The sequence below is a fragment of the Chrysoperla carnea genome, chromosome 5 (genome assembly GCF_905475395.1).
Source record: "Chrysoperla carnea chromosome 5, inChrCarn1.1, whole genome shotgun sequence".
Classification (NCBI taxonomy): domain Eukaryota; kingdom Metazoa; phylum Arthropoda; class Insecta; order Neuroptera; family Chrysopidae; genus Chrysoperla; species Chrysoperla carnea.
In genome coordinates this window covers 41,081,039-41,107,075 of record NC_058341.1, presented here as the reverse complement: position 1 = coordinate 41,107,075, position 26,037 = coordinate 41,081,039, and the positions used below count along the sequence as shown (strand labels likewise).

The window sequence follows — 26,037 nt, the reverse complement described above, 5'->3', positions numbered from 1 at the left end:
GAGCCGACCAAACTGAACATACACATTAGCGGTCAAACTTATAACACCTAATTTTTAGTTCGGGGTTATAAAGAAATTCTTTTCTATATATCTCGAAAACGGTTCTTATCATTTTTTTTGTTCAAAAAAAACATATTGAAACATTAATTTATGATGAATATTTTGGTACCAAGAAAATCGATATTAATATAAAGACATGGGTTAATTTCCGACGTTGGAGGAGGAGGGGTATGTCTAGGAAAAAACGCTTTTTCCATGCTTTTACCTAAAGCCTTAAGCTTAAATAAAGACTCCTCAAATTGAGCCCCGTTTACCCCTCTTATATACAGGTTTCGTATGTTTTGGTAGGTTTTTGTATGTTTTCTAGATATTGTATGAATGTGGAATCATACTTTTACATAAAAAAGTATGACTTTACTTATAATACATACATAATAAGGAGAAAATATTCTATAAACAAAATAAAATTTACGATTAATGTAAGAATAATTTGAAAGAGTACAAATGTATAATTATAAATATCACTTATAGTTTTTATTATACAGAAAATTACACTAAGCATAGCGGCTCAATGGTCTAGGGGTATGATTCTCGCTTTGGGTGCGAGAGGTCCCGGGTTCAAATCCCGGTTGAGCCCGATCTTTATTTTTATTTTTTTTTTAAATATCATTCTATCGATTATTAAAATCTTAGAAAAAGTTCTCATTTAATGAATTTTTTCCCTTTAATTCAAAAAATTCTAATTTCATTCAGATATTTAAAATTCATAACATTTTTCTAGATACTCATTACAATGCTGATTATTTAATGTTTTGCATTTTGGAAAATAGTAATTTTATCAGTGTTAGAAATGTCTCAAGTTTAATTCGATTAATTCTAGAATATCGGGATAGATAAAATTCAATGTAATTTAAATGATTAAAAATGATTTTCATTGGAAAAATATAGGATATATATAATTTTCTAGAATAAGTAATATACGTAATTTTGCATATAAATAATATATGACGGTGCATATTTATGTCAAGGTTGCGTTATATTTATATACTAGTTTATTCTAGCTCCGTTCAACGGTCCCATGGTGTAATGGTTAGCACTCTGGACTCTGAATCCAGCGATCCGAGTTCAAATCTCGGTGGGACCTGTATACAATTTTTTTTTATATTTGAAATTAGGATAACATTATCAACTAGAAGAAAAGATTGCTTTATGATAGAGGATTATTTATCAATAAACCGGAGGTCATATGTATAACTAATTTTTATTAAAATAGTACTACAGGGTTGTTCAATAAAATTTTATCACGTAAAGGACAAAAATTTTGTCCGAAGGGAGGTTTGCATTTAAATGAAAAGTGGCGAGTCGTCCAAACAGTATTACTTTGATATTATATTTTTAAAGTAAATGTCTCCTACAATTAATTGAAAACATCTTCGAAACATCTTTAGACAAAACATTTATCCTTTTTTCTGTATAAAAATTTCGGGCTTAAACAAAAAACATCAACTTTATTTGCACTTTTTTTTACATTTGTGTTTTGTTTTAAAAATCACATTCTTGCTAATAAATACTGCTGATTGGTGGGTATTTAATGTTAAATTTCACTTTTAAGAAGAGCGTTGAAAATTATAGCTATGAAAATGAATTCACAACAAAAGACATAATTTGTACAGATAAAGGTGTTAAACTAAGCGATTATTTTCATTGATATTTAAAAAAATATATTTAAAATGATTAAGAAGTAACAGACTGGAGCACAGACGTCTACGATTTTAAAATTGCTTATTGTTTTTCCAATATTCCAGTATGGCAGGAAATGTTTTTAAAAAATAATACTAAACAGGTAAGATAATGAATTTTCTACCAATATGTAAAAATACCATTTTACTTCTAATAGCTGTTTTTTAGAGTGTTTGAAACTAAATTTCTCAGTTAATTTGAAAGTGACATTTTCATCTCTGTAGTTTTCTTTTAAATACAGGTGTATTTTAAAGAGAGGCACAAGTTTTAAAATAGAATACTTCATTGATAATTTTTGGCCAACTTTGTGGTGTAATAAAAATAAATTATTTTAGTGAAGCTACAGAATTATCGAGACTTTAAAAGTCAATATTATAATAATTAACTATAATTGGTTTATTAATACATAAATAATATATTAAAATATTAAATTATATTATGTCATAAATTATTAAACAGAGGAACCTATTTAATTTAAGATTTACAACTTTTTTTTTTTTTATAATAGTTCGTATCTTGTTCGATACAATAATTTTTATTACTACCAATTGACTTTTTAAAATATTTCTCTTTTATCATTAGTGCTTGTTGTACAGAGTGGTACACTAAATTTATATAGATACTTTTTTAAAGAGCACATAAAAAGGAATAACATTTTTACTTTACCAAAGCCAAAAATACAAAATTTATATCGTGCCCTGTATTTCTTGGTATTCAGCGATAAGGCGATATTCATTTTCATCTTACATAAAAAAAGATCATAAAGGCTGTCCTTGCGTATATTACGCAAAACTAAAGCTTATTAATAACATTATTTTAAACAGCCGTCAATAAATCCACTAATTGAAATTTGTTAAGACGATATCGAATATTTTTTTTAAATTCTAATTTCTACTAAATTTTGGTCAATGAATTTCGTTCTTTAAGATTCGAACACAGCGCTGGAAGTTTCTTGGGTATATTTGTCGTTGTTCAAAATAATATAATCAATTTATCTCAAGAAATTCATAAAATGATTAAAACTATTTTCAAAGTTAATGTGTGCGATCTGTAATTTCATATATAGATCAACTCTTCATACACTTAGTCCTCGTCATGTGGTATAATCTCATTCTTCGCACGTTATGGAATTGTTCACATAATAACTTGTTCATAGCTTCCAAGAAAGAAAATTATAACAAACCAATTCCAAAAAAAGCAAGAGTTCGACTTAGACAACGGATTTACCGTGACAACTTTCACATATAATAACAATAATGAATAACTTGAGGGCGTACCGTTTTATGGGAGCCACTCAGTACAAAGATATATTTTATAAAAACAATAATTTAAAACCCAAAATATTTGTGAGTTATGATTTTATGGTAGGCCAAATGTGAATCTATTATTATTTTATATAGATAATTTTTTGTCTACATTTTACCCAAAAAATTTCTATTTTCAAATTGTTATAAATTTTCGTTTATTACTTTACTGCTTTTCACAAAATATATATAAAACTGAACAAAACTGTCAATAGAATTCTGACAAAATCTATAATTTGAAATTATAATGTAATTTTTTTGTTCTGTATAATATTTAATAATTGAAGATAAAATTTATTATTAATTTTTTTCTTAAATTTAGCATGTTCAATTAAAAGTAAATATATGTTTAACTTTAACTATTCAAGGAAAAAATGTGAAAGTTGACACGTTCTAAGCCTTTAATTTGTATTGTGGATTGTAAAATTTTGGTAATTTGGTATTTGTAATACAAAAATTACTTTATATTCATTCTACAAAATAAATGCCAATGATCTAAAGAAAAAATAATATGCTAAGCTATTTAAATAATATTTCCTCAATTCGAGGAAACCAATTGTTTTAATGCGATGCGATAGCGAATTACAATCCTTCCAATCTTTTATCTGAATCATTGCATAATTACCGTCAATATAGTTCCTTTTATAGTCCCATACAAAGTCAATCCCTAGTATGTTTGCTATGTTTATACATTTTAAAAATATATTTTTATCATACTCAAAGACTCGATTTTTATGCATCTCAAAATATGTATGCCACAATTGTACAAAATAACTATACTTTTCGCATATCTAATTAAAAGTTCAAGAATGCGAATGAAGCAAAAAAATGAAAATTACGAATGAAGATAATGCCCTTTATACTTTATATTTACAGTAGTTTATGGTTTTCGCATTGGGAATCGTGAAAGCAATTTGAAGAACACGGGATTACAACTTATCATAATATTTTTTTTTTGGCCAACTTATATTCCGAGTTTTAAAGTCATTTATTTTCTAGCACATTTTTTTCTACCATATTCATATTATTTACATTCATGCAAAATAAGAAAAAGATAAGTAAAAATATTACCTCGACCGAAGCGAAGCTAGTCTAACATTCTTTCTCGGACGAGGCCTCGTCCGAGGCCTCGTGAAACACTATAATGGTGACGATCGACATACAAATATTGACAAGTGGCAGTGAAAATTGTTTGAAATTATGATTTAACCATAATCATTTCAATCAATAATAATATTTTATATAGTTCGGTTGCTAATTCCGTGTTGGGGATTCAAATTCATTATAAACTCAATCGGTTTTGTTTCTATCTCTTCGCAAACTATTTGTTTAACATTGATTTAGATGATAGGTGACCAAAATATGTACTTTTGGTTTTATAAATAATTATTTTTAAATTTTTGGAGATTATGGCTGGGATAACTGTAATTTTGTCGTGTGAACGATTCAAAAAGATTGTAGAATATATTGATGGCGACGATCTTCTATTATTCATTATCCATTACATAACAAAACAATTACTTACAAAACTTTTTAAAATCATAAATATTTTCTAAAAATTGTATTTTTTGTTACACAGTAAAACGTACGATAGAAGAAACACTGTAAGTTATTTTCAAGGAACAAAGTTATAAAAATATACCATATATACAACTGAAATGTAACAGACTTTTAAAAACAAAAATTCTGAAAACTAATGGTATTTTTGTATAATATATGCTGTAAAACTATCAGTAGCCTTAACAGTTTCCAGCGAAACAAATTTAAAAGTCAATATAATAATAACAAACGCAATAAATTCATCAATATTTCATCAAGTTGGCAGCACTACGAACAATTAACAAATTTTTTTTTCTGGGGATCCTATTTAGTAAAAGAATTGGGGTAATAAAAATTTATTTTAGTAAAATTTATGAGGGCCAATAATAATAAATACACATTCAAATGAAACTTTTTTTTTCTTCTTCTGGTGTTCTTTTGACCAATTTGTCATAGAACTACTGTTGTGTATTTTTGTTTCAAACTTCATATGTATTGCTGTAATTATTTTCAAATATTATAGATTGTAATTGTTTATGGTATTAATTGAGGTCCAAAGGTCCTGAACTATACCATATGAGTAACATATATATGTATAATAATTATTGGTTTTTATTAATTTTTATGGTTACTAAAGACATTGAGAGTGGTTAACTTTTACTGTTAATGAAACATTTTATAATCGTAAAAATTATCATTTTATGGCTTAGAAAATATGTGAAATTATTATGTGATAATAATTCCTTGGTTTTATATACAAGCGTCCTTGAACTGACTAGAAAATGTGAACGCAGAAAAAATGGCAGAAAATTTGAACGTAATATAACAAAATTAGCTATAACTTTAATAAATTTTGTAATTAAATCAGTCTCGTCTAAAGGTCAGATAATTAGTTCTACAAATATTAGAAAATAATTTTAAGTTCTTAGTAAACCATAAATTTCAGTTTTTAAATGGCCTTGATTGCTTTATTAAAATTATTAAAATAATCAATAAAAATGGCAAAAATATAAGAAAAACCCAAAAAAGTTTTGATTTGGCATGGGAAAGTCTAATTAGAATCTTTGAAGCATATGTTTGTATCGATTTTATAACAATTTAGGATATTTCCAGCATGAATGTTCTTGTCGACAGGTTTGGTCTATTTTATTCTTACAAAATAATGTTAGCTGTGAGATCCCGAAGCAGAATTTTGATTTTACGATTTTAAAATATTATCTCGACAAAATTGAAAAGAAAGTAGGGCAGTTGAAAGGAATGTTTTTAGAATAAAATAAATAAAAATTTAGATATAAATTTAGATGTCAGAACATGATTCCTCCCAGCAAAAACTATGCAAATTTATTTTAAATTGTTTTTTTAATTGGGTAACAACAAAACGAGCTACTAGCCATAATAGACTAAAATGGTTCCACCTGTGTACGCTCGGATTGATAGAGCACATTTATACGAGTTGTGTTAATGAAGGGATGAAATATAGTTTGTTTAACAACTATCTTCTTTTCAGGTGCATAAATACTCGTTTTCTTAATATGCAATTGTTTCCTATTAAATACACAGTTGAGAGCATCTTTAAATAAAAATCTACCAACGAATTTTCTAAATCGGTATATGTTTGACATAAAAATGAAAAAATTTTAAACTGAAAAGATAATTAAAAATTTTTGTTTATCCATTGTTATAGGACAAGAAGTTGACAAATAAAGAAATTATTTTCTCTTTACCTTGCAATATATTTCTTTCAACATGGCTTACTTTTTAAGTATCTAGGTCAATTAAGGAATTGATTCAAAATATTTGCATTGAAAATAATTGGTTTAGTCGATAAAGTCAAATTTTAATCTGATTTAAGTATAAAAATATATAAATATAAATCAAAATAAGTCAAAATCTACTTAAGTGCACACGTTGAGCATTACAAATTTTGTACATTAAACAAGAATACATTCGCACCAAGATCTAATTTTACACAGCAAGCACCACTGCATGACCAGAAGATCTTTTCATATAATGATCTTAATTTTACTGCTACTGTGAAGAATAACCATTCAAGGTATATCCCATACCTGTGATTTGAAAATGAAACAAAAGTTTTAAATCCAATTACCTATATTTACGAACAATGTATATACATGGATTGTAATTTAGATCTAGAAGTTGGGTATGGTAGCCATGCAAAAATTGTATACAAAAAACTGTAAAAAATTTTATTTTTGAATTATTCTTCTGTTTTGAGGTTCACCTACAGTGTTTAACTGCGGGGGGTGAATGGATTTCTGTCATATTTACAGGATTATAGTATGAGAAGGCGTATGGTGTGAGCTCTAGTATATGCTTTTTTTTGTCAGTGTTTTGTTTTTGTGTTCTGTTAAGGATTTACTTGTTGACGTTTAACACTACAGGTGATTTCTTATTTATTTTATTTTTTTGAAGACTTATACAAAGTGTTTTTACCTCTATATATGAAGTAATCTAGAGGTAACAAAAACTTTTTAGAGGAATTTTTTACTCTTAATTCTAACTGACACTAGACCCTTGTGTTAAACTACTCACCCAAAGGTAAAAGGAAACCAAGTTTTGCGTCAAAATTAGCCTAATTAATGTTTTTTTTTGTCCAAATTGGCAAAAATTATTCGATTTTTTGGAATTTACTTAATTTCTGGTGTATATGAACAAATTGAAAAAAAAAAAAAACAAAACACAAAAATATTCTTGATTTGAAATTTGATAAAACTGATAAACTTAATAAAGTAATTTTGACCCCATCAATACAAAAAATCGGACTCATCTAACATCTAGTTTAGTAGTTTTTGAGATATAGCCTAAGACCCTGTACGAAAAACTTTTAATTTGGAGGAATAAAAGTAAACTGAGTTGGGTGAACATTGATGTTATTTGGGTTTTAATTGCTTCAAATTAACTAAACACATGAAAATCATGTTAAGTTTACGATTGCTATAAGTTAATGTGGCATCTACTGAAGAATTTGCTCCGAAATATCACTTCTCGTATACGATAATAGTCAATAGCTCAAAAAAAGCTAGCCCAACTAGTCCAATAGGACCTTTTGTCCTCATTAAGGTGAATGTTTGTTAAACATTTGGTAGTAAATTTATTTAAACAAGATAGAACCAAGAGATTATCACATATATGATTTCAACCGATTGTCCATATGAACTTCTATACATTTATAAATCTTCTATCTTCTAGGTATTATAACCGTACAGTGACAATTTGTGAGGATGTATTAATGTTTACCACGCTTTCTCGTAAAAACTACTGGGCGGATTTATATGCGAAACTTCACGGTATTATAACTCGCAAAAAGCTGTGGTTGATAAATTATGACTGATTTCTCGGTTATAGTAAATGTTTAATTATAATACCATGAATATTTTTAAATTACAGAAAAAAAAATCTCGAGCGAGTTTCCTACAATATTTGGTCAATATTTTCAACAGCTTTTGTTGTTAATCATCAACAAATTTTCATTTTTATGGCTAAATTGGAATGTCGGAGGTGACGCAGAATTCTGTAAAAACCGCGAAAAACTAATTTTTCCTCTCCACCACCTCCAAAAAACTAAAATTAAAAAAATACATAGGATTATTATTTCAGTAATTCTGGAAATATTTTTTTCCCCATATCTAATCGTCAAATATGCTAGAATTTTCTGTTTTTGGGTCATACATATAAGTTATAAACGAAAATTTGGATGATTTTGAGACCCACCGTATACAATCCAGTATATCACACGAGGGTTTTTTTTTAGTTTTGGAACACTAAAAAATCAAAAATAAAATAAATATTTAAAAAATAAAATACCCGACTGTTTTAAATAAAATCTGAAAAAAAAGATACAAGTCCAGTAGTTTACTTAGCGAGTCAACAATCTAGATTGACTAAAATCTTCTCAATAATGGACCCTGACTGTGAAAGTCGCTATGTAAACTACTGGACCTGTTTCTTTCTTTTTAGACTATATTTTGATATAAATGCCGGTGAGATTTTAAATAGTTATATTTCAAAGTAAACATGATTATAACATTTTTGGGCTAGGGGCTGAAATAATAAGAATTTTGTAGAGATACTTGAGTATTATAAAAATTTGATAGGAAATGAGAGCTTCCAGAGACCATACAACATTACCATCATAAAATAACTATACTCAATCAACTGTTAACTCCCATATTTAGTTATGTTAAGTTCAGCTATTAAATTTCCTAATAAGATTTTTACGATCATAAAATATTTTTAATCAAATCTGATGTAGTACGTTTTTTTTACTTACTGTAATAAATAGTAGAAGTAAAATCTTTGATGGTGGTCTGAATTTTTGATATCTTCATCAATCTTTAAAGGTATAAAATTGTCACATATATCGATAAATAATCGTACATATATAGGATATCCAGTAAATGCCGACCAACGATTACCTTTTAACAATAACACATAAAATCTTCATGGTAAATTAACACATCTTTTATTTCCTTTTTGTTATTGAAACTTTTGTAGGAACTTATAGGTTTTAAATGTGTACCTATGAAATGAAATCTGGCTTTAAGTTAGAAGCATTTTTTTTTTATTAAAGACATATATATTGTTACACTTACTTTGGCTTCTGGGCATTTGAGAAAAGAAGTTAAAATGTATCGGTAATTTGTTGTTCCGTCTGCAAATCAACAAACTTTTTGGGTTTATAAATTGCTAAAGGTAATTAACACCCAATAAACATCAAAATATAGCACATTTGACGTTCAGATGAGTACTTGTTCATAACGAGCAAATCGAATTATGGGTCTGATTGCTGCTTTTGTAAAATTTCGATAACAACTTTGAGGTAATAACTTGTTTCTAATTTTAAGTAAAAAACGTTTAAATTCCTTAAAAAAATCGTTGGATTCAGCGCGGTGCTGCAAAAATCATGACCTAAATATTTACCAAATAGTGAGTAGTAGTATTTTTGCCCAACGTTACCTACGGATATTTCGATACCTTATTTATTTTGAATCAAAAGTAATAGTTAAAAAGGTATGTATTTTGGATATATCATATACAGAGCACATCATCATATTGAGCCTCAGGTCCCGCACAAAAAATAATTACTTATTACATCACCGTTGAGAATTTTTTATGTCCTTACAACCAGTGTTTTACACACATGGTTTCTCATCGAGCTTGGAAAATTATTGATAACGACCTAAGCTTCAAATTGATAATAAATTGGTTAAGTCGATTATCTTTCGAATAGAAAGATACTGTATACTGTATTAAGGGAATAGTAACATTAGCAATACTTATGGCGGGCGAGTCAATGCATTACAGGCGTTAGTCCTATACTGGTTAGCGATACCCACAATATTTCTGGTGGATAGCCCTATTCAATACTATAATTAATATTATTTATGGCAACATAGATACTATATGTAGTAAACGCCATACATTTGTTACCTTGTAGGTTGTGGTGCACGGTAAGAAATTCACGGAAAGAAATTCACGGATTTTATTATAATGCTGGTCTGGTATGAGACACAAACATTTGGTATCTCTTATGCATGATTAATATTAGAACAGAGCTATCCACCAGAAGTATCGGTTATCGCCATCCAATATTGCTAATTGACTCGCCCGTCATAACCATTACTAATGTTACTTTTTCCTCAATGGTCCTATCAGTATGTCGCTCTCACCGATACTGACATAATGATATCCACCAAAAATTTCTTACCACGGAGAAGACACTGTCCTCAAGAACAAGAAACACATATATATATACCCATAAGTCTCAACGGCGATGAAATTAGTAAGTTTCTTGTGCGAGGGCACGCTACCTATTATATTATTTATACAAGAACACGGATATTATGAATTTAACCATCGACATTATAGATGACTTGCACTGGGCAAGAAATGTGTAAATCTAAGTACATTATAGTGCATTTATATACACTCTCTACGAATGTCACCTTACCAACAATAGTTGTATTATCGTGAAGAGAATAAATATTCTATTTCTTATTTGCAATTGTATATATGTGCAAATTACCCACAAACAAGTGTTAGAGCAGCAAACAACAACAGAGAGTTTTAAAAGATATTGTGTTATTATTGAAATTTATAGGTTTCCAATTGAATTCACATACAAATAAAATCAAAAGAAAATCATTTTAAGGAGGTTGAACAACTTAACATGGTGGTCTGCATCTCTACAAAAAAAAAATTATGGATATGTGTTGACATTTTTTTATATTTGTACCTTTATATACATAGATATTATTACAATAGTATGCAATATGGAGGCTGTGTTTTCGGCATGTCGAGTTTTCACAGGTTCTTTATGATTTGAAGCCACCCAAAGTACCATTTCTTTGATACAAATAGTGTCTTTAACACGCTTATATTTATGAATATAACGGAATCTTTTAACATAATTTGGCACTCACATCAAGGACTGGAGAAAATAGAATAATTTAATAGCTTTATACTAGTGTTCTGGCCAGGATTTTCAAGATAAATATTATTTTTATTACTTTAATAATATTATCTTGAAATAAGAAGACTTGTTTTTTTCCCCTGATATCAGTAATCCCGTAATGTCTTAGTAATTCGAACCATTTAAAAAATTCGTATATTGTTTTTGATCTTGTAAAGTTTGAAGTGTCAATGACTACTGCAACAACGACAAAATTGGCAAAATATTAATAATCATTTATATTTATATAATTTACCTGCCTGTATATTTTATGAAAACATGTATAAAAAATCTTAGACGCTAGTATTTCAGCCTTCAAATGAAAAGAAAAAAGATTTTTTCTCAAACACTTTTATCCCTTATATTTTCTATATTTTTGCATTAATTAATATATTAAAAAGGCTGAAAATAGCGTACTCATAGATATTTCGGATTATTCGTAGATTCGAATAAATATATTTTCACAATATTTTTACGATTTTCAAATTAGATGTATTTTTATTTTAAACAATTTCTGTTTAATTTTTATTACATAAAGTTAAGAAACTTTATTAATTTTTATAATATATTATTGGTTGATTTCATCACGAAATGAATGATCACAATTTATGATTTAGATTTATAATTATATATCATAATTAAATTTATAATAAAATAGTGCTGTACCCAATAAAACAGTTTTTTACCCAAAAAATAGGCCGTGACTAGAATCCTGCCACTGCTCAAAATCAAATATTGGGAATTTTTTCAAAAAAATGCCTAACTTACATCGATAATTTTTATTTAAGTTTCTTTAAAATAAAATAAAAACTTTTTTAAGGTTTTTTTATCTACAAAAATTTGCGTTTATAGCCTATCTCTTTAAAAAATATCCAGGCACCTTTTACCGAAATAAGGATTGTATTCTCGGATTGTATAAACGTGAATAAGAATTATCGGAAGTACGCTAGCATTAAAGGAATCGCAACAATTGATTTGTGTTTACTCAGATAATCAGATTATTGACCCATTTTCTGGTCTAAGAACTGGTCTATAACATACAAAATAAAGAAGGTATTTGAAGAAGTTTCATAATATATTTAAATCTAACTCTTCAACAAAAAATAAACTACCAATGTTGATACTTATAATACCAATAAACTTATCATGGCTCATAAAATAATTTACGTAAATATCTATTAATTAATATAAGATCATTAAAAAAAATACTATAATAAGTAGGTATTATTTTTAAATTAAAAATCGAATCGAATTTTTATTAACGATTATTTTTTGTTTATATCGAATAAGTAAAAGTGAAGTAATTTTTAATATGTTTATAATTTATTTGTTTAATCTTTTTGGTTTTAAATTTTTAGTTTATTCAGGTTTTAATCCGAAAAATTGAATGGACAATAAATCTATCCAAAAATAAAAATTCATACCTAGTTGTATGATTTTAAGCCTAATTTTGGGATTCTATTAATTTTTGCTATTCTATATATTCTATTCGAATATATATAGTGTTCGTATGCCCACTTTTTTACAGAATAAAATAAAATTTAGAGTACATATTAAGAATAACCACAAATTTGAGAATTAAGATTGACAACAGTCAAAGGAGTAATAAATTTAAAAAGCTTAAGTTGATGATTTTGATTTTAAATATTGTTATCGAAATTCGTCGACACAATTTGTACAAAAAAGGCACCACAAGAGGGCCTCAAGTTCATTTATGAAGTCGCACAGACTGATTTTCGTATTCCGGTTACAGTTACAGTTAAGGCGGCCATGTATTTCGTTTAAAAAAATCGAATTGCGATGCCCTAGGCCTAGGGTTTCATCACTATCAAATCACCGCTGGTTTAATGTACCAGTTGACTAAAATTGACCCAATTTAAAACGTATCTTAAAAACTTTTTTACAGATTTAATTCAAAACATCTTGATAATATGTTAACAAAAAAAAAACAATTCTTGCTCGTCTTGTAAAAAAAAATTAACTCCAATAAAATTTTATAAATATGCAGCTGTGTGTTTATTGAATATATGTATACATAAAATGGATAAGTATTATTTACAGTTACACAATTTGTTGACTATAGGACTATAAAAATATTTTTAAAATGTCTTTGCAGTAACAAGTAAGTGGTTTAATTTGAAAGTATTTTAATTTAATTATTCCAGAGGTATCCTAACTAGATATTTTAAGAAAAAGTTGGAACATGCCAATATGTTTTTAAAGTTTCTACATTTTATGTCTGTTACAAAGTTGACATTGTATTTCTGTTCTAATGTTTTTCCTACATAATATTTTCTGCCTTTCTGTATTTCCTTTCCAGAAATAATCTCGCTAGCTAGAATCGATGACATTTAATGATGTTTTTTGCAAAATATCATCAGTAATACAACTTGAATATATGACTTGCAAACATTTTTGGTGGGAGCGACGGGAAATTTTTATTTGAAAATAATACAAAAACTAAACAAATCTGTTTTGTTACTTCCCATTGATTGGATACATTACCTTTGTTTTTCTTAAAAAGAGAATGCTTAAAGAGCCAAGCTTTACTAAAATTAATATACTTTATGCACTTGCTCGGTAAACATTATTTGGCGAATAAAAATAACCATTTGCACGAATCCAATTGTTCCATTATTCAAAATAAGTTAAACTTTCATATTTATCTATTGCAAATTTCTCCGTTTCGCGTAAAAATATTCACTTCTTGAAATTTATCTTTACTCTTAACGATTCCCATTTACTTCTAGAATATCAATTGAACGATCTATGAAAAAATATTAAAATTTTGTACAATTTTGTTTTCCATAAAAAACAGCTACTAAAATTCTTATATAAGTCAAAATTTCAATATACGGAGTTGTTCAATAATATGTTACCCCTTAAACGGCAGCGCCGTGTATTTGAAACATAATATAAGAGTAATATTTAATTTAATATCATAATTATAAAATATTACTCCAATATTATGTTCTTAAAGTACAAATCTTTCCACATTTAAGTGGTAACATCTTTGTAGACAATGCGTCTCTTCCATTTAAGTGGTAACACCTTTTTGGACAAATTTTCTTCCATTTAGGTACTAACAAGTAGTAACTGATTCTGGATATTAAATCTTTATTGAGCGCCATTTAATTGATACGATATACCGGGGAATTAATATAAAATTACGTGATATACCGGGGGCTATGTATTTATACTTCTCCGCATTTATCATTTAGGAGCCTAGCCGGTCGCCTTAATAAAAAAAAAGAGGAAAAAAGTGGAACAAAGTAGACGAATTGGTCAAAAGGCTCTCGTTGAGTCCTCCAGGTAGATTTACGAAAGCTAAAACAAAAGAAAAAGCGGCAGTGCCAATCATGGCGTGGGTACGAAAAAAAAGCAAGTCTGCCTGCATTTCAGTGGGCATGCCCCAAACTTGCCTACGGGTTACAATAGTTGTAACTGTGTTACTCATTCCCTGTTTAATATAGAAATACTGAAAATGTTTAAAAAATGAAAAAACTTGGGTATTATTTAAAAAATTAAATTTATTTATTAAATTCTGCAATAATATTTACAATTCAATAAAATATAATAATTAAAATATTTAATATTTATAAACAAAAAAACTATTTACAAAATAAAGGAGACACATTTAAAAATTATATCTACAAATATCCAAAATTGTGCGGCAAATCATATAGAAAGTGCACACATAGACATACAAATCTTTAATCTTGTTTTTAAGGTAGTACCAGCATGAAATCACTTTTCGACAGATTTGGCCGAATTTTTTTTCTCGGGTTTATAATAGCTTTATTTATGAATTCCTAAAATTTCATAATTTTTGACCGTTTAGATCGCGAGATATTTAAAGACAAAGTTCGCGATTTTGAGGGTCATGTCCCATTTAAAGCATGTAAAATGTCCGGTCTCTCCAACTATTTTTTATGATATTATTATATATTGAAGAAAAAGTAGAAAAAAATGTTTATACAATAAAATTCTAAAAAAAAAATTTAGAAATTAATTTTCACTTTCGAGATATTAATTTTGACGTAAATTGATCGAAATTGGGACGTTGGCATAATTATTTCCCATTTTAAACGGTCAAAATTTCTGAAACTTTGGGAATTAATAGTAAGCATTATTAAATTCTTAAATTTAATTTTTCGTTAAATTCTGTCGAAAAAAAAATTGTACCATTGCTTTAACATAGAAACTGCAAATACCATGCTGGAACATCGTTAAACTAATTGAAACAAATGTGCATTGCGTGTATAGTCATTTTTTTCTATGTGTATGCTTACTAGATGAATACTGTGCGTTCTACTTTTGTAGTGCCATGTTTTAAAAAATAATTTAACCCTTGTGCATGACGAATTTAATAAACGATTACAAAATTTTTGCATACAAATTTTAAATATTATTGAGTTTAATTTAAGACGGGTAATTTACAAAAAACATAAATTAACTTAAATACAAAATTTACAAAAAAAAAAAAAGTATATAAATATACAACAAAAGTTGTAAATTTTAATGGTTTTGAGTGAAAATAAATTTATGTGCAACAAATTTTAAAAGGAAATGAGGTGAAGGTGATAAATAAAAAATTTTTTTTAGAAAAAAAAATTTGTGAAGAAATATAATTTTTAAACAATTTATGTACGTTTTGGAAATATGAATAAAATTTGAATAAACCTAATGTACGCGACTGGCACACATGTCCATGCTACCAAAATATGGATAGCCAGATTTTGCTTCAGTTGGTGAATGTCCTCCGTAATGACTGCCAGCAAATAAACTGAAACAAATAGAAAAAATACTTTTAGTTAATGTAATTTAAAAGGAGTCAAAGAAATGACTTTGTTGACGGGGAGAGAGTGTGCGAAATAATTGAAGGTTATATTTTAAATAACTATAATATAGCTTTTTACAGACACCCTGTTTATTGATTTGAGCTATTGAAAAAATTGTTTTAAAAAAAGAATTATTGAAAGTTATCTTCCTATGCAGGCAGAAAAAACTAATAGGCTTTACTGTTCTCTACGATTAAATCAAAAGTTTTCTTGAAGATTCTAAGCAAGTTCTACGCCGCAACATTTGGAAGCATAGATTATTAAGCCTAATGTTAACAAAATAATATTTTGAATAATAATAATAATATTTTGAAAATTCGATGCTTACCTATAATTTTCATGCCAACTAGATAAACCATCACTCATTTTATTGTTTTGTGGATGGCGTGACCATACTCCGGATTGTTGATGGGCAGACGCACCGGCATTCACACTTGATGCGGCGGCATGTTGATGAGAAGTATTGGGTGAAATTTGACCCATGTTATATCCACTAAATTGGTTGCCCACACCATTCGATAACATATTTTGTTGGTCTAAACTGGTAGTTGTATTATAGCCATTATATCCTAGTGACGTTTGGCCGGTATTTGTAGGAGAATTCACAGATGAAACAGCTGTTGCACTTGCTCCTAAAGTGCTAGTGGCACCTAAAGGTGGGGAACCACCTAGTGTTGTGGTACCTGGATGTGTTGAATGTAAAGCTGATGAACCTAAACCATTGCTTAAAGCCGCTGTTGCTGCATAATTTTGTTGAGCCCATGCCGATGATGCTGCAGCTTGACTATTAAATCCACTTGAAGGATCTGAATATTGATGTTGTACACTTGGGAATGCAGATTGTAATGACATGGTATTAAATGCATTCAATTGTTGGGAATTTAATTGTTTTCGTAATCGTGCACGACGATTTGAGAACCAAACTTGTACACGTGCTTCGGTTAATTTCGTTTTTTGCGCTAACTCTTCGCGAGTATATACATCGGGATATTGTGTTCGCGCAAATGCTCGTTCCAAAGCTTCTAATTGTTCGCCAGAGAATGTTGTACGGGATCGACGTTGTTTACGTTTTAATGGAATACCCGGTTCCGATTCTGTATCACTTTCATCGCATGATGATGGGCCTGTAACAACACAAAATAATTTTTATAACTAAATGTTGATGAATTGCGTTCCGAAAAAGTACTCAGCCATACATTCAAACGTGATATTTTATTTATCAAAACTGAGTATGTAAAGATAGAGTTTTTAAAATTAATTTTTTACATAATCAGACTATAATTTTAACAATAATACATACTCGATAAAAAATGATATTCAATATCCCGCCCTGGGGACAATTGCTTTATAAAATTTCAACTATGTCCAGAAAAGGACAGTTTCCCAGCTATAAGTGTATTCAGAAATTATCATTATTTTGTCGTTATCTACCATTTGTTAACTATCAAGTGCTGCTGTTAAAACTTCGAACACTCTCGATATGAATTCTGTACAAAAAAGATTAACAAGAAATGAAATTTACCACAAACTTTGCCAGAATTATTTTCATAAGTTATACTTAAATAATAATGAACTGAAAAGTGTTAAAAATTTGTCGTAGAAATATTTAACGTCAGCTAAACAGTTTTATGTTAATTTCTTCGGAATGAAGGAAATAAAATGCATGCAATTTTAATTTTTAATCTATGACTCAAAAGCATTTATTACAAACACATAATGATTAAAGTTTAATAAGCATAGCTTAATATATTAAGTAATAAAAGGGCAAATTCTTAAAAGGTTAAAATGTTAAATCATATTTTTAAACGATTTCTTGAAAAAAAATAATTGTAATCCATTCACATAGCTTAACGCATATAATTTAACGTAGTATTTCTAAATTACTATTTCTATTCGTAAAAATGATAGTTATAATAACAATTATAGTCACGAATAAACAAAGTCGAAAACATTTTAATATATGACTGACAACGATTGAATGAAAATGTATAAGAATTATGGAAAAAAATTACAATTTTTCAATAAATTCTCAATTAGATATAGTGTTAACAATCGTGGAAACTAAAATACCAACTATTTATATCTACTAATCTTTTATTTAAAAAAAATTTGTATAAATACATTTTAAATTCATGCTAACTATGCCCTATAAATATATGACTCATTTTCAATTAAAATAATTCAAATTCACGTAATGCCAATTGCGATAGTCATCGAAACGTATTAAAAATATAATAAAAATCAATACAAGAATAAAAAAAAATTCTTTTTGTTTCAAACATATATGGATACGGGCTGTGTAATCGGTAAGTAGGGAACAAAATTCGAAATAACGTCAATTCATGAGATATAAGTTTTTATCCGGGAGCAGTATATTTTCGACTTCTCCGATCATTGATGAACTCAGTTAATTTTTGGGTATTATTTGCAGGATATTGAAATTTTCAAAATTTTCGTTTCATTTATATAAATGAAAAATAGGTAAATATGGAATTATCATAGTAAGTATTGTGAATATATATCAGGCTTCATGTTTAAAAATATACCAAACTGAGTAGTCAATCTCGCAAAAAATTTTGTTGTGATGAATGTCAATGAATCAATCGTCAATTCGTCGAACTTCCCATACATATATTATTCTAAAATCGTGGCTTATCATCCACGATACAAACAGTGCTACAACCAATACCACATACCTTCATCCTACTACTAAACGTTATCAAATAAAGAATTTCAAATATGAAGTTTATTTTTTTATTTAAAAAAAAAGTATGAGTATGTAATAACCGATTCATTTATGCCGATGTGCACAACATGCTAATATAATTTTGCATATAATAATGATATATACCACTCTAAGTATAAATATAGATTACGTATGTAATGAACAGTGTTTCCCGCTTATTTCGTTATGATTTTCAAGTTGAAAAAACTTCCGTATATGTAAGCAGGTATTCGTTGTGTGTGTAGTCATGGTAGGGCATTAAAATCGATGAAAATCGATCTTTATATGTTAATGTTATACAAAAAGGTCAAATTAAAATTATTGAAAAACACTAATTAATTATACTAAAAGCATTAAAAATGCTAAAATAAGAAATCAAATTGCATAAACATTATTTTCCAAATGTAAATAATCATAATTATTTATTTAAATTTGTGAGACAATAATATTAAATTTTCAATAAGTCATAAATGCAATCCATACAATTATATATGAATCCATACAAATAATAAGTTGTGTATCGTTACCATGGCAACGCTTCCAATAAAACTCACGCATGGTGCGAATTCCAAAAAATATTTAGTATTATTAACCTATTTGAACTATTGAGTTTTGTACAAAAGTGTAAGACATATTTCTCAAGGAATGTTACTAACTTAAAGATGGCATATTTATTCGTGGGACACCTTATATTTAATACATATTACTGTGTGTACATACATATATCAGAATTTAATAATATATTCTGTGAAATGAAACTGTTTTAAATGAATATTCATTAAAAAAGTAATCGTAATGTAAAAGTTTTTTTTATATATTTTTTATTGGTAATTGTACGTAGGTTGGTGTTTGTTTTGTATGTTTGTGTGCAACCATTACTTAATTCAAATAAATTACACAATTACACTTAGTTAAGGGTGTCTGAACACTATACCCAAATTAGATACTGTACAGTATAGAGAAATATATTTGGCATATGCAGTTTTGAAGTCTTTTCAGTACCTCGAACAACAATATTAATCCCAATTTTAAAATTTATTTTAAATTCTTATAGAATATCTAGGTTATATTTATGATAAAATAGAGAAAAAGTTTTTAGAATATTAAATATTTTTACTATTTGATATTCATAAAAATAAGTAGTAACCATTGTTTGAATACTGGAAAAAGAATATTTGATTACTTTTATCTACAAAAAATAATATTTACACATTAAAAAATTAATTCTTCATGAAGTAAGAGGTTATTGAATGAACACTTGAAAGAGTGTAAATTTATTTTAAAAAATATGATACTGGGATCGCTATGGTTTTGCCATCGTATGTTGGCAATGTCCAATTTTCTAGAAAATAAAGACAAGCAACAAATATTCAATTCAAAGAATCTAAACTTTTTCCTGTTCTCTCAAAATCCATGAAAGTAATAGTGATTATTATAAAGAAAAAAGTACAAAGTTTTTTTAAAGATCACAAATGTAGGTTAAATATATCATGACACAGTTGGTATATTATATTCCCGGAAAATTAAATAACTATTATAATTGGATTATGTATTTAGGAGGAAAATATATATATATATAATGTTAATAATAATTTAAAAAGTAAGCTTCTTAAAGAAAAATAAAAAATATGATGATAAAAACTTTTTGTAGAATATATACAGAAAAGTCTTTTGTACATTGACTGTAAATTATTTTTCAAAAGTTTTGAAAATGTTTCTTTGTGAACCTTCAAAAAGAAAAGGCGAGGAAATACATCAAAGTTAGAGATTATCGGTAGCCGAGTAGTTGTGTTAACGCAATCTCAAATAAAAAGAACCAGTTTCTGATCGTTTCTTAATTACGTTGCAATATGATAAATAAAAAATATGAAAGTGCAGCGAATACTATAAACTTTAAATTCCTGATAGGAAAATGACGTAGAGTATTCAGTATCGCCACAAAAACGGCAATGGTCTATGTAATGACAAGTTCATTAAAAGAGTGGGCTCTTTTTATTAAATATTCGTATGTTTGAAAAGTTTTTGTAAATTACTTTGGTTTCTCAATATCCATCTATTTATTGAACGTCTACTGACTCTCAATTTAAGCCTATTATCGCAGTTCTTCGACGCTGAAACGTCAAAGTTTCTTGAAGTTATGCTATTTACTCTCATTGCAACTTCAAAACTAGAATGATGATATTTTTGAATGGTGGAAGAAATAGAAAATATTTGTAATAACAGATTCTCATTTCTTCAATGCTTAGCGTAGCATACTTGCCCATACATCCTCAAGTTAATTAAGAAATCAAAACATACTTGCACGAACTCTAAAAAACATACATATATTTATTGTTTATTTTTCAATTTAATTCAGAAATAAAAGAATCATGCGTACGTATTCGATGGTGGTCTAATGATTGTTAAATACACATTAATTCATCATGTTCATACTAATTGAAAAACAGTATATTTAATATAGAAATTATAAGGCGTTCGTTCATACGTATATACATATACAGGTAATACATATAAAATGCACAAATAAAATGATGATATATTAATTATATTTTCAGAAAAAAAAGTATCATTGCGGAAAAGAAACAATTATATATAAGAGAAAGATAACATATGTATATACAATTTAATGGATCATGTTTGATTTGATTGTATTTTGTACAGTATGTAAATAAATTCGTGAAATATACAAAAAATCATATAACTGAGATACTGATCATTAATTGCTTGTAAACCGATCTTGAAAATTTAGCTATAAATTCTTGTAAACCGATCTTTTATTCCTTGAAAACCGATTTTTGGAAACTTAGCTATAAAATGTTTTCAATCGAGTTGGTTCAACCGTTTAGGGGCTACGATGCCACTGAGAAACACTCAGACGCACATAGAAAAACACTTTAAACTAATATTACTCCTTCTAAAATCAATATCAAAGTGATGACCAAGGACATCAGATGAGATGAAAAGGATACTTAGAGAGCTATCATTTTTTGGGACAAATTTTTGGAAATATTTTAATTGAAATTGAAATATTTGAGTTGACTTTGTTCTTTTGAATTATTGTTTTGAACAGGTTTATTTGACCATTCATTTCCATAGTAATTATTAATATGATAGAATTTTATATCATGCTTTTTCCAAACTGAATTGATTTTGAAGACCATTCTCCGTTAATAACCTTTCAAATGATACCAAAAAAATTAAAATCGGTTTAACCGTTTAGGTGCTACGCTGCCGCAAACAGACAAACACACAGACACACACACATAGCGATCAAACTTAGCACCCCTTTTTTAGTTCGGGGGTTAAAAAAAATATTTTTCAGGAAATTGTAAAATTGTGTGTTTTAAAACAAGAAGCGGCAAGGCAAGCGAAATATATCTCTTGCATTATCATGACTTGTCTTTTTTTTGTAGTTTGTCTCATCAATTTCCTTCAACTGAAACTTTTCTGGTATCCCACCTGATCTCGTTTATATATTCTTGAAAAAAAATAAGAACTTTAATTTAAATCTCTTCTAATTATTGCCCTTTTGTGGTGAAACCTGCGCATGGCATAGGTTTATCTTTAAAGTTTGTAGAGGTTGATTGACAAATAAAAAGTCAGTCTATTGCCTGTCTCCTCTAGTTGACTTATCCTCGTTCGGAGTCATTTTTCTCGTATCTCGCGACATCACTAAATGAAACCACAGTTCCATATTTTTAACCATAAGGGTATATAATTTATTTTTTAATACTATTCTTTAAATATTGAAAGTTTTGACATAAATAGAACAGAGAAGTATCAAAAAGAGCAAATTTTCGTTTTTTACAAACTCTAACTTATTTCTGGTTTTGTATAAAAGCTTGGATTGTTTTAAAAGCTGTGGTAAAAACTAAAAATAAACTAATTTGGTGTAATTCTAATGAACTTACAATCATCTCTCCTGTTGAGATGAGTTTGAAGATTTGAGCATAGATAGTCTTATAATTTCCTACTTCTAACATTCGCCAATGTTAGTAATCTATATCCAATAATCTGTTTTACAATCTGTATACACAGTGATTACTCTCATATGTATATCAATGTGTGCAATAATATCAAAAACATATATGATGTATTATTAAACAATTATTAGATATCTTATTCATATTTGTAATTTAATATTTAAAAGTATTAATTTAATTTTTTATATATAATAATATTTGTGTTGTTTTGTGTTGTTTTATTAAATAAAAACAATATTTATAGAAACAACAAACAACTAGGTATTATACATCTATTTGTGTTTATAATTGCACTTCAATAAATATAATATCAGCCGGTTAATTGATATTTTAGTTCGTGTTGTAAGCATTAAAACATCTTTCACTTCTGTTATTAATATTTTTAATATGAAGTTTTATATTATTTTGTAATTGTTTCCAAATAAAATGGTACCGTAACTCATCAGAGTTTTATCCGTATGAAAGTAGTTATTTAATTCGATAAAATTAAAAAAAATTACATAATTTACTGCTTGGGCCAAGTAATCTCATTTTATCTAAGATAATCCGAGAAATCACATGTTTTTTTTGGGATTTATGGAGATATCTTGGAAAATTTTGGATTCGAATTACTTTATAGACTGAGTTTTGTCCAAAATTGGAGACAAAGTCTTGCTTTTTTGCAATTTTCTTATGTGGTGGATATGTACCACTTTGAAAAATTGAAAATTTGAAATTGAAATTTTTTATCAATAAAATCCCAAAAACCAAGTACCGATAAAACCGCGAACTTTTTATGTTTTAGCGGTAAAGCATAACATTTACAACGAGAAAATAGGATATAAGGTACCGCAGTAACTACCAACGACTATAATAAAATTGTAGTTTTATTTATTATTATCTCAAAGAGTTGTTTGATTACTCCAAGTCAATTGCTGCTAGATAGTGGTATAGAATTCACTCCGTATGATAATATAAGATTGTTCTGTTTAGTTCGGTGTAGTATAACCAAGTGTTTATAGAAAAAGAAAGGGCTATTACAAGTTAATGACACTACTATCCTCTCCAACTTACACTCAGTGTATTACACCGATCTAAATAGAACATATTTTATATAGGTGTTTTTAATTCACTCCTTTTCTTATACAGCATCTTTTATCGTAAAAAGATAAAGATTTTTTGATATTGTATTATGATGGATGTATCATCGATTCGACTGACTGAGTGTGAGTGATGTGTGTAGATGTGAAATTAGGGTAATGAAGAGGTAGCAACATATTATTAAAGTAGCAACTTGATTCGGACCAGGAACTCTTATTATACTGTGTGTGGCCCAAAAACTATATATGAATATTATTATATTATTATCTGATATAAAAATGCAATAAATAAAATTATAATATCACAAAAATGTATAAAACTACAGTGAATGATTTTATTGAATATAGGGAGAAGGTGTTGTACCAAGAATCAAAATTTATATTTATGCATTTTCCTCAAAGCCATACTACATTAAATAGAGCATAATGGAAATTTTGTCTGTGTAAAGCACTGTTTTGTCTTCAACAGTATGTATTTTTTTAAAAATTTAACAACCATTGATACAAAAATGTGAACCATAGTACACATCATAATGTTTCATAACTCATACCATAATGTACCTAAAATCACCCCATCAAGTGTTTCAGTTTACTCTAAGGAATAACATCACGATACATATATGTATATGCATGATTGAAACATAGAAAATATTATTTTTTTACAGGCATCCACTGCTCTTAGCGTTCAGCAACAGCTTCAGATGGAATTTTATTATGTTTCTGGGAGAAAAATTTTAATTTCCCCACTTATACTGCATGGATATTACCAAAGCATGGAAATCCATAAAACACATGAATAAAATTTTAAAATTTTATGCATACATATTACCAAAGGATAAATTGTAAGCTTTACTTCCCGAAAATTTAAAGTTTTAAAACTATAATATGGTATAGCAACTTACTCACCAATAGCCACTGAGTGAGTTACATACAGAATGACTTATAAAACAATATGGTCAGCTTAAAATAACCAACTTTTTTCTTCTTTTGAAAAATAATTTTATTTTTAGTTTGTTCAAAAACAACACTTTAATCACAATCAGTCTTCAGCCTATGATTATTTGGATCTAGAGTCTAGGTACTGCATTTTACCTACAGTATATATGGGTTCACATGTGTTCTTTTATAGTACATATATAAAGAAAGGCTCGATACCTTTTTTATTACTTTATTATTTGGAGAAGGTATCTAAAATCTAAATTTTTATTGAATGAATTTTATTTATGTGACTTTTCCTAACAGATTTTATACAACTGTTAAAGTTAAATTTTTTTGCCTTGAGGTAAGTATACAAAGGGTTTTCTTTCGTGAAATACCAAGATTTCAGGGTACAAAAATAATTTGTATGCAATGCGAAGGAGGTTTAAGGCAGAAGAGAGATTTTTCCAGCTTTATCCTCTATATTAACGAAGCACAGGCAGAAGAGAAAGTATGTATTGTATACCCGCACATTTTTATTTTTTATATTAATTCTGATTATAAGCTTTGAATAATATTAAGACTATTCAGTGAAGCGGGAAAGTAACAGTCAGCTATTAACTAACTCTCCTTTATCAATATTTTAAACATTTATTTTTTTGATCTATATAAAAGATTGCGGCTTACTTTAAAATATGTCCTTAATTTTAAAACTGTCAATTTTTGATAAATTTTATTCTCCAAATATAATAAGAAAGGTACTTAATACACTTTAAGTCGTAAATAATTAAAAATATTAAATATACTTTCATTATATAATAATTAAAATTCAGTCAGTCGTCATAAAATCAATCAAATTAAAAGTTCTTTGACTATTGGTAATTGGGAAATACTTAATGCAATGCATATATATATTTAAACAGTCAATCTACTTGATTAGAAATCAATCATTTTTATGAAGTTAAGTGTTAAGTTTGTTTAGAATACTTATTCGACTTCAACGACTTCAAAAGAAAGAGAAAAATTTTAAATTGATTTTTTTCTACTTTTTATGTATATTTATGCGAAACTCTGGCAAACGCTTGTTCATTTTGATTTCTACAAATTTTTTTTTACAATCATTCTTTTGGAAACGAACAGAATTTTTACCAAGTTTAGTCCCAGATAAAAAATGGCGCATTTTACCACATATAAGTATACATATTTTACAAATTCTAATGTAATGTAATGTAACTTCCACCATTAATAAGTTACATCAATTTCATTTAATTTGTGTTTCTTTTCATGATATAGGTATCATAAATATTTCAAACGAAAAATTACTAGTTTCTAACTTGGCATTCATCGTGGGGATAAGTTTAAAAGACTTTCAATACAAAAAATAATTAAATTGGTTAAATTTAAAATTTGTTTTGACTCTTCAGATTTTGGAACTA

At 27.7% G+C, this 26,037-nt stretch overlaps 1 protein-coding gene and 2 non-coding genes across 3 annotated transcripts in view; 2 read left to right on the top strand and 1 right to left on the bottom strand.

Annotated features, from left to right (window-relative positions):
• Positions 1 to 565: 565 nt before the first annotated feature.
• Positions 566 to 637, top strand: Trnap-ugg. The gene has a single exon. It is a non-coding gene; the product is annotated as a tRNA-Pro (tRNA).
• Positions 638 to 1,072: 435 nt separating this feature from the next.
• On the top strand, positions 1,073 to 1,144 carry Trnaq-cug. Its single transcript has one exon. It is a non-coding gene; the product is annotated as a tRNA-Gln (tRNA).
• Positions 1,145 to 15,738: 14,594 nt separating this feature from the next.
• LOC123301175 (protein gooseberry-like) overlaps positions 15,739 to 26,037 on the bottom strand; it is a 37,203-nt gene continuing 26,904 nt past the window's right edge. Inside the window, exons 4-5 of the mRNA XM_044883908.1 lie at positions 16,225 to 17,020; positions 15,739 to 15,841 (exon numbers count right to left, since the gene is read on the bottom strand). Of these exons, the coding sequence (XP_044739843.1) occupies positions 15,739 to 15,841; positions 16,225 to 17,020 (899 nt within the window). The remainder of the gene's footprint in view (positions 15,842 to 16,224; positions 17,021 to 26,037) is intronic.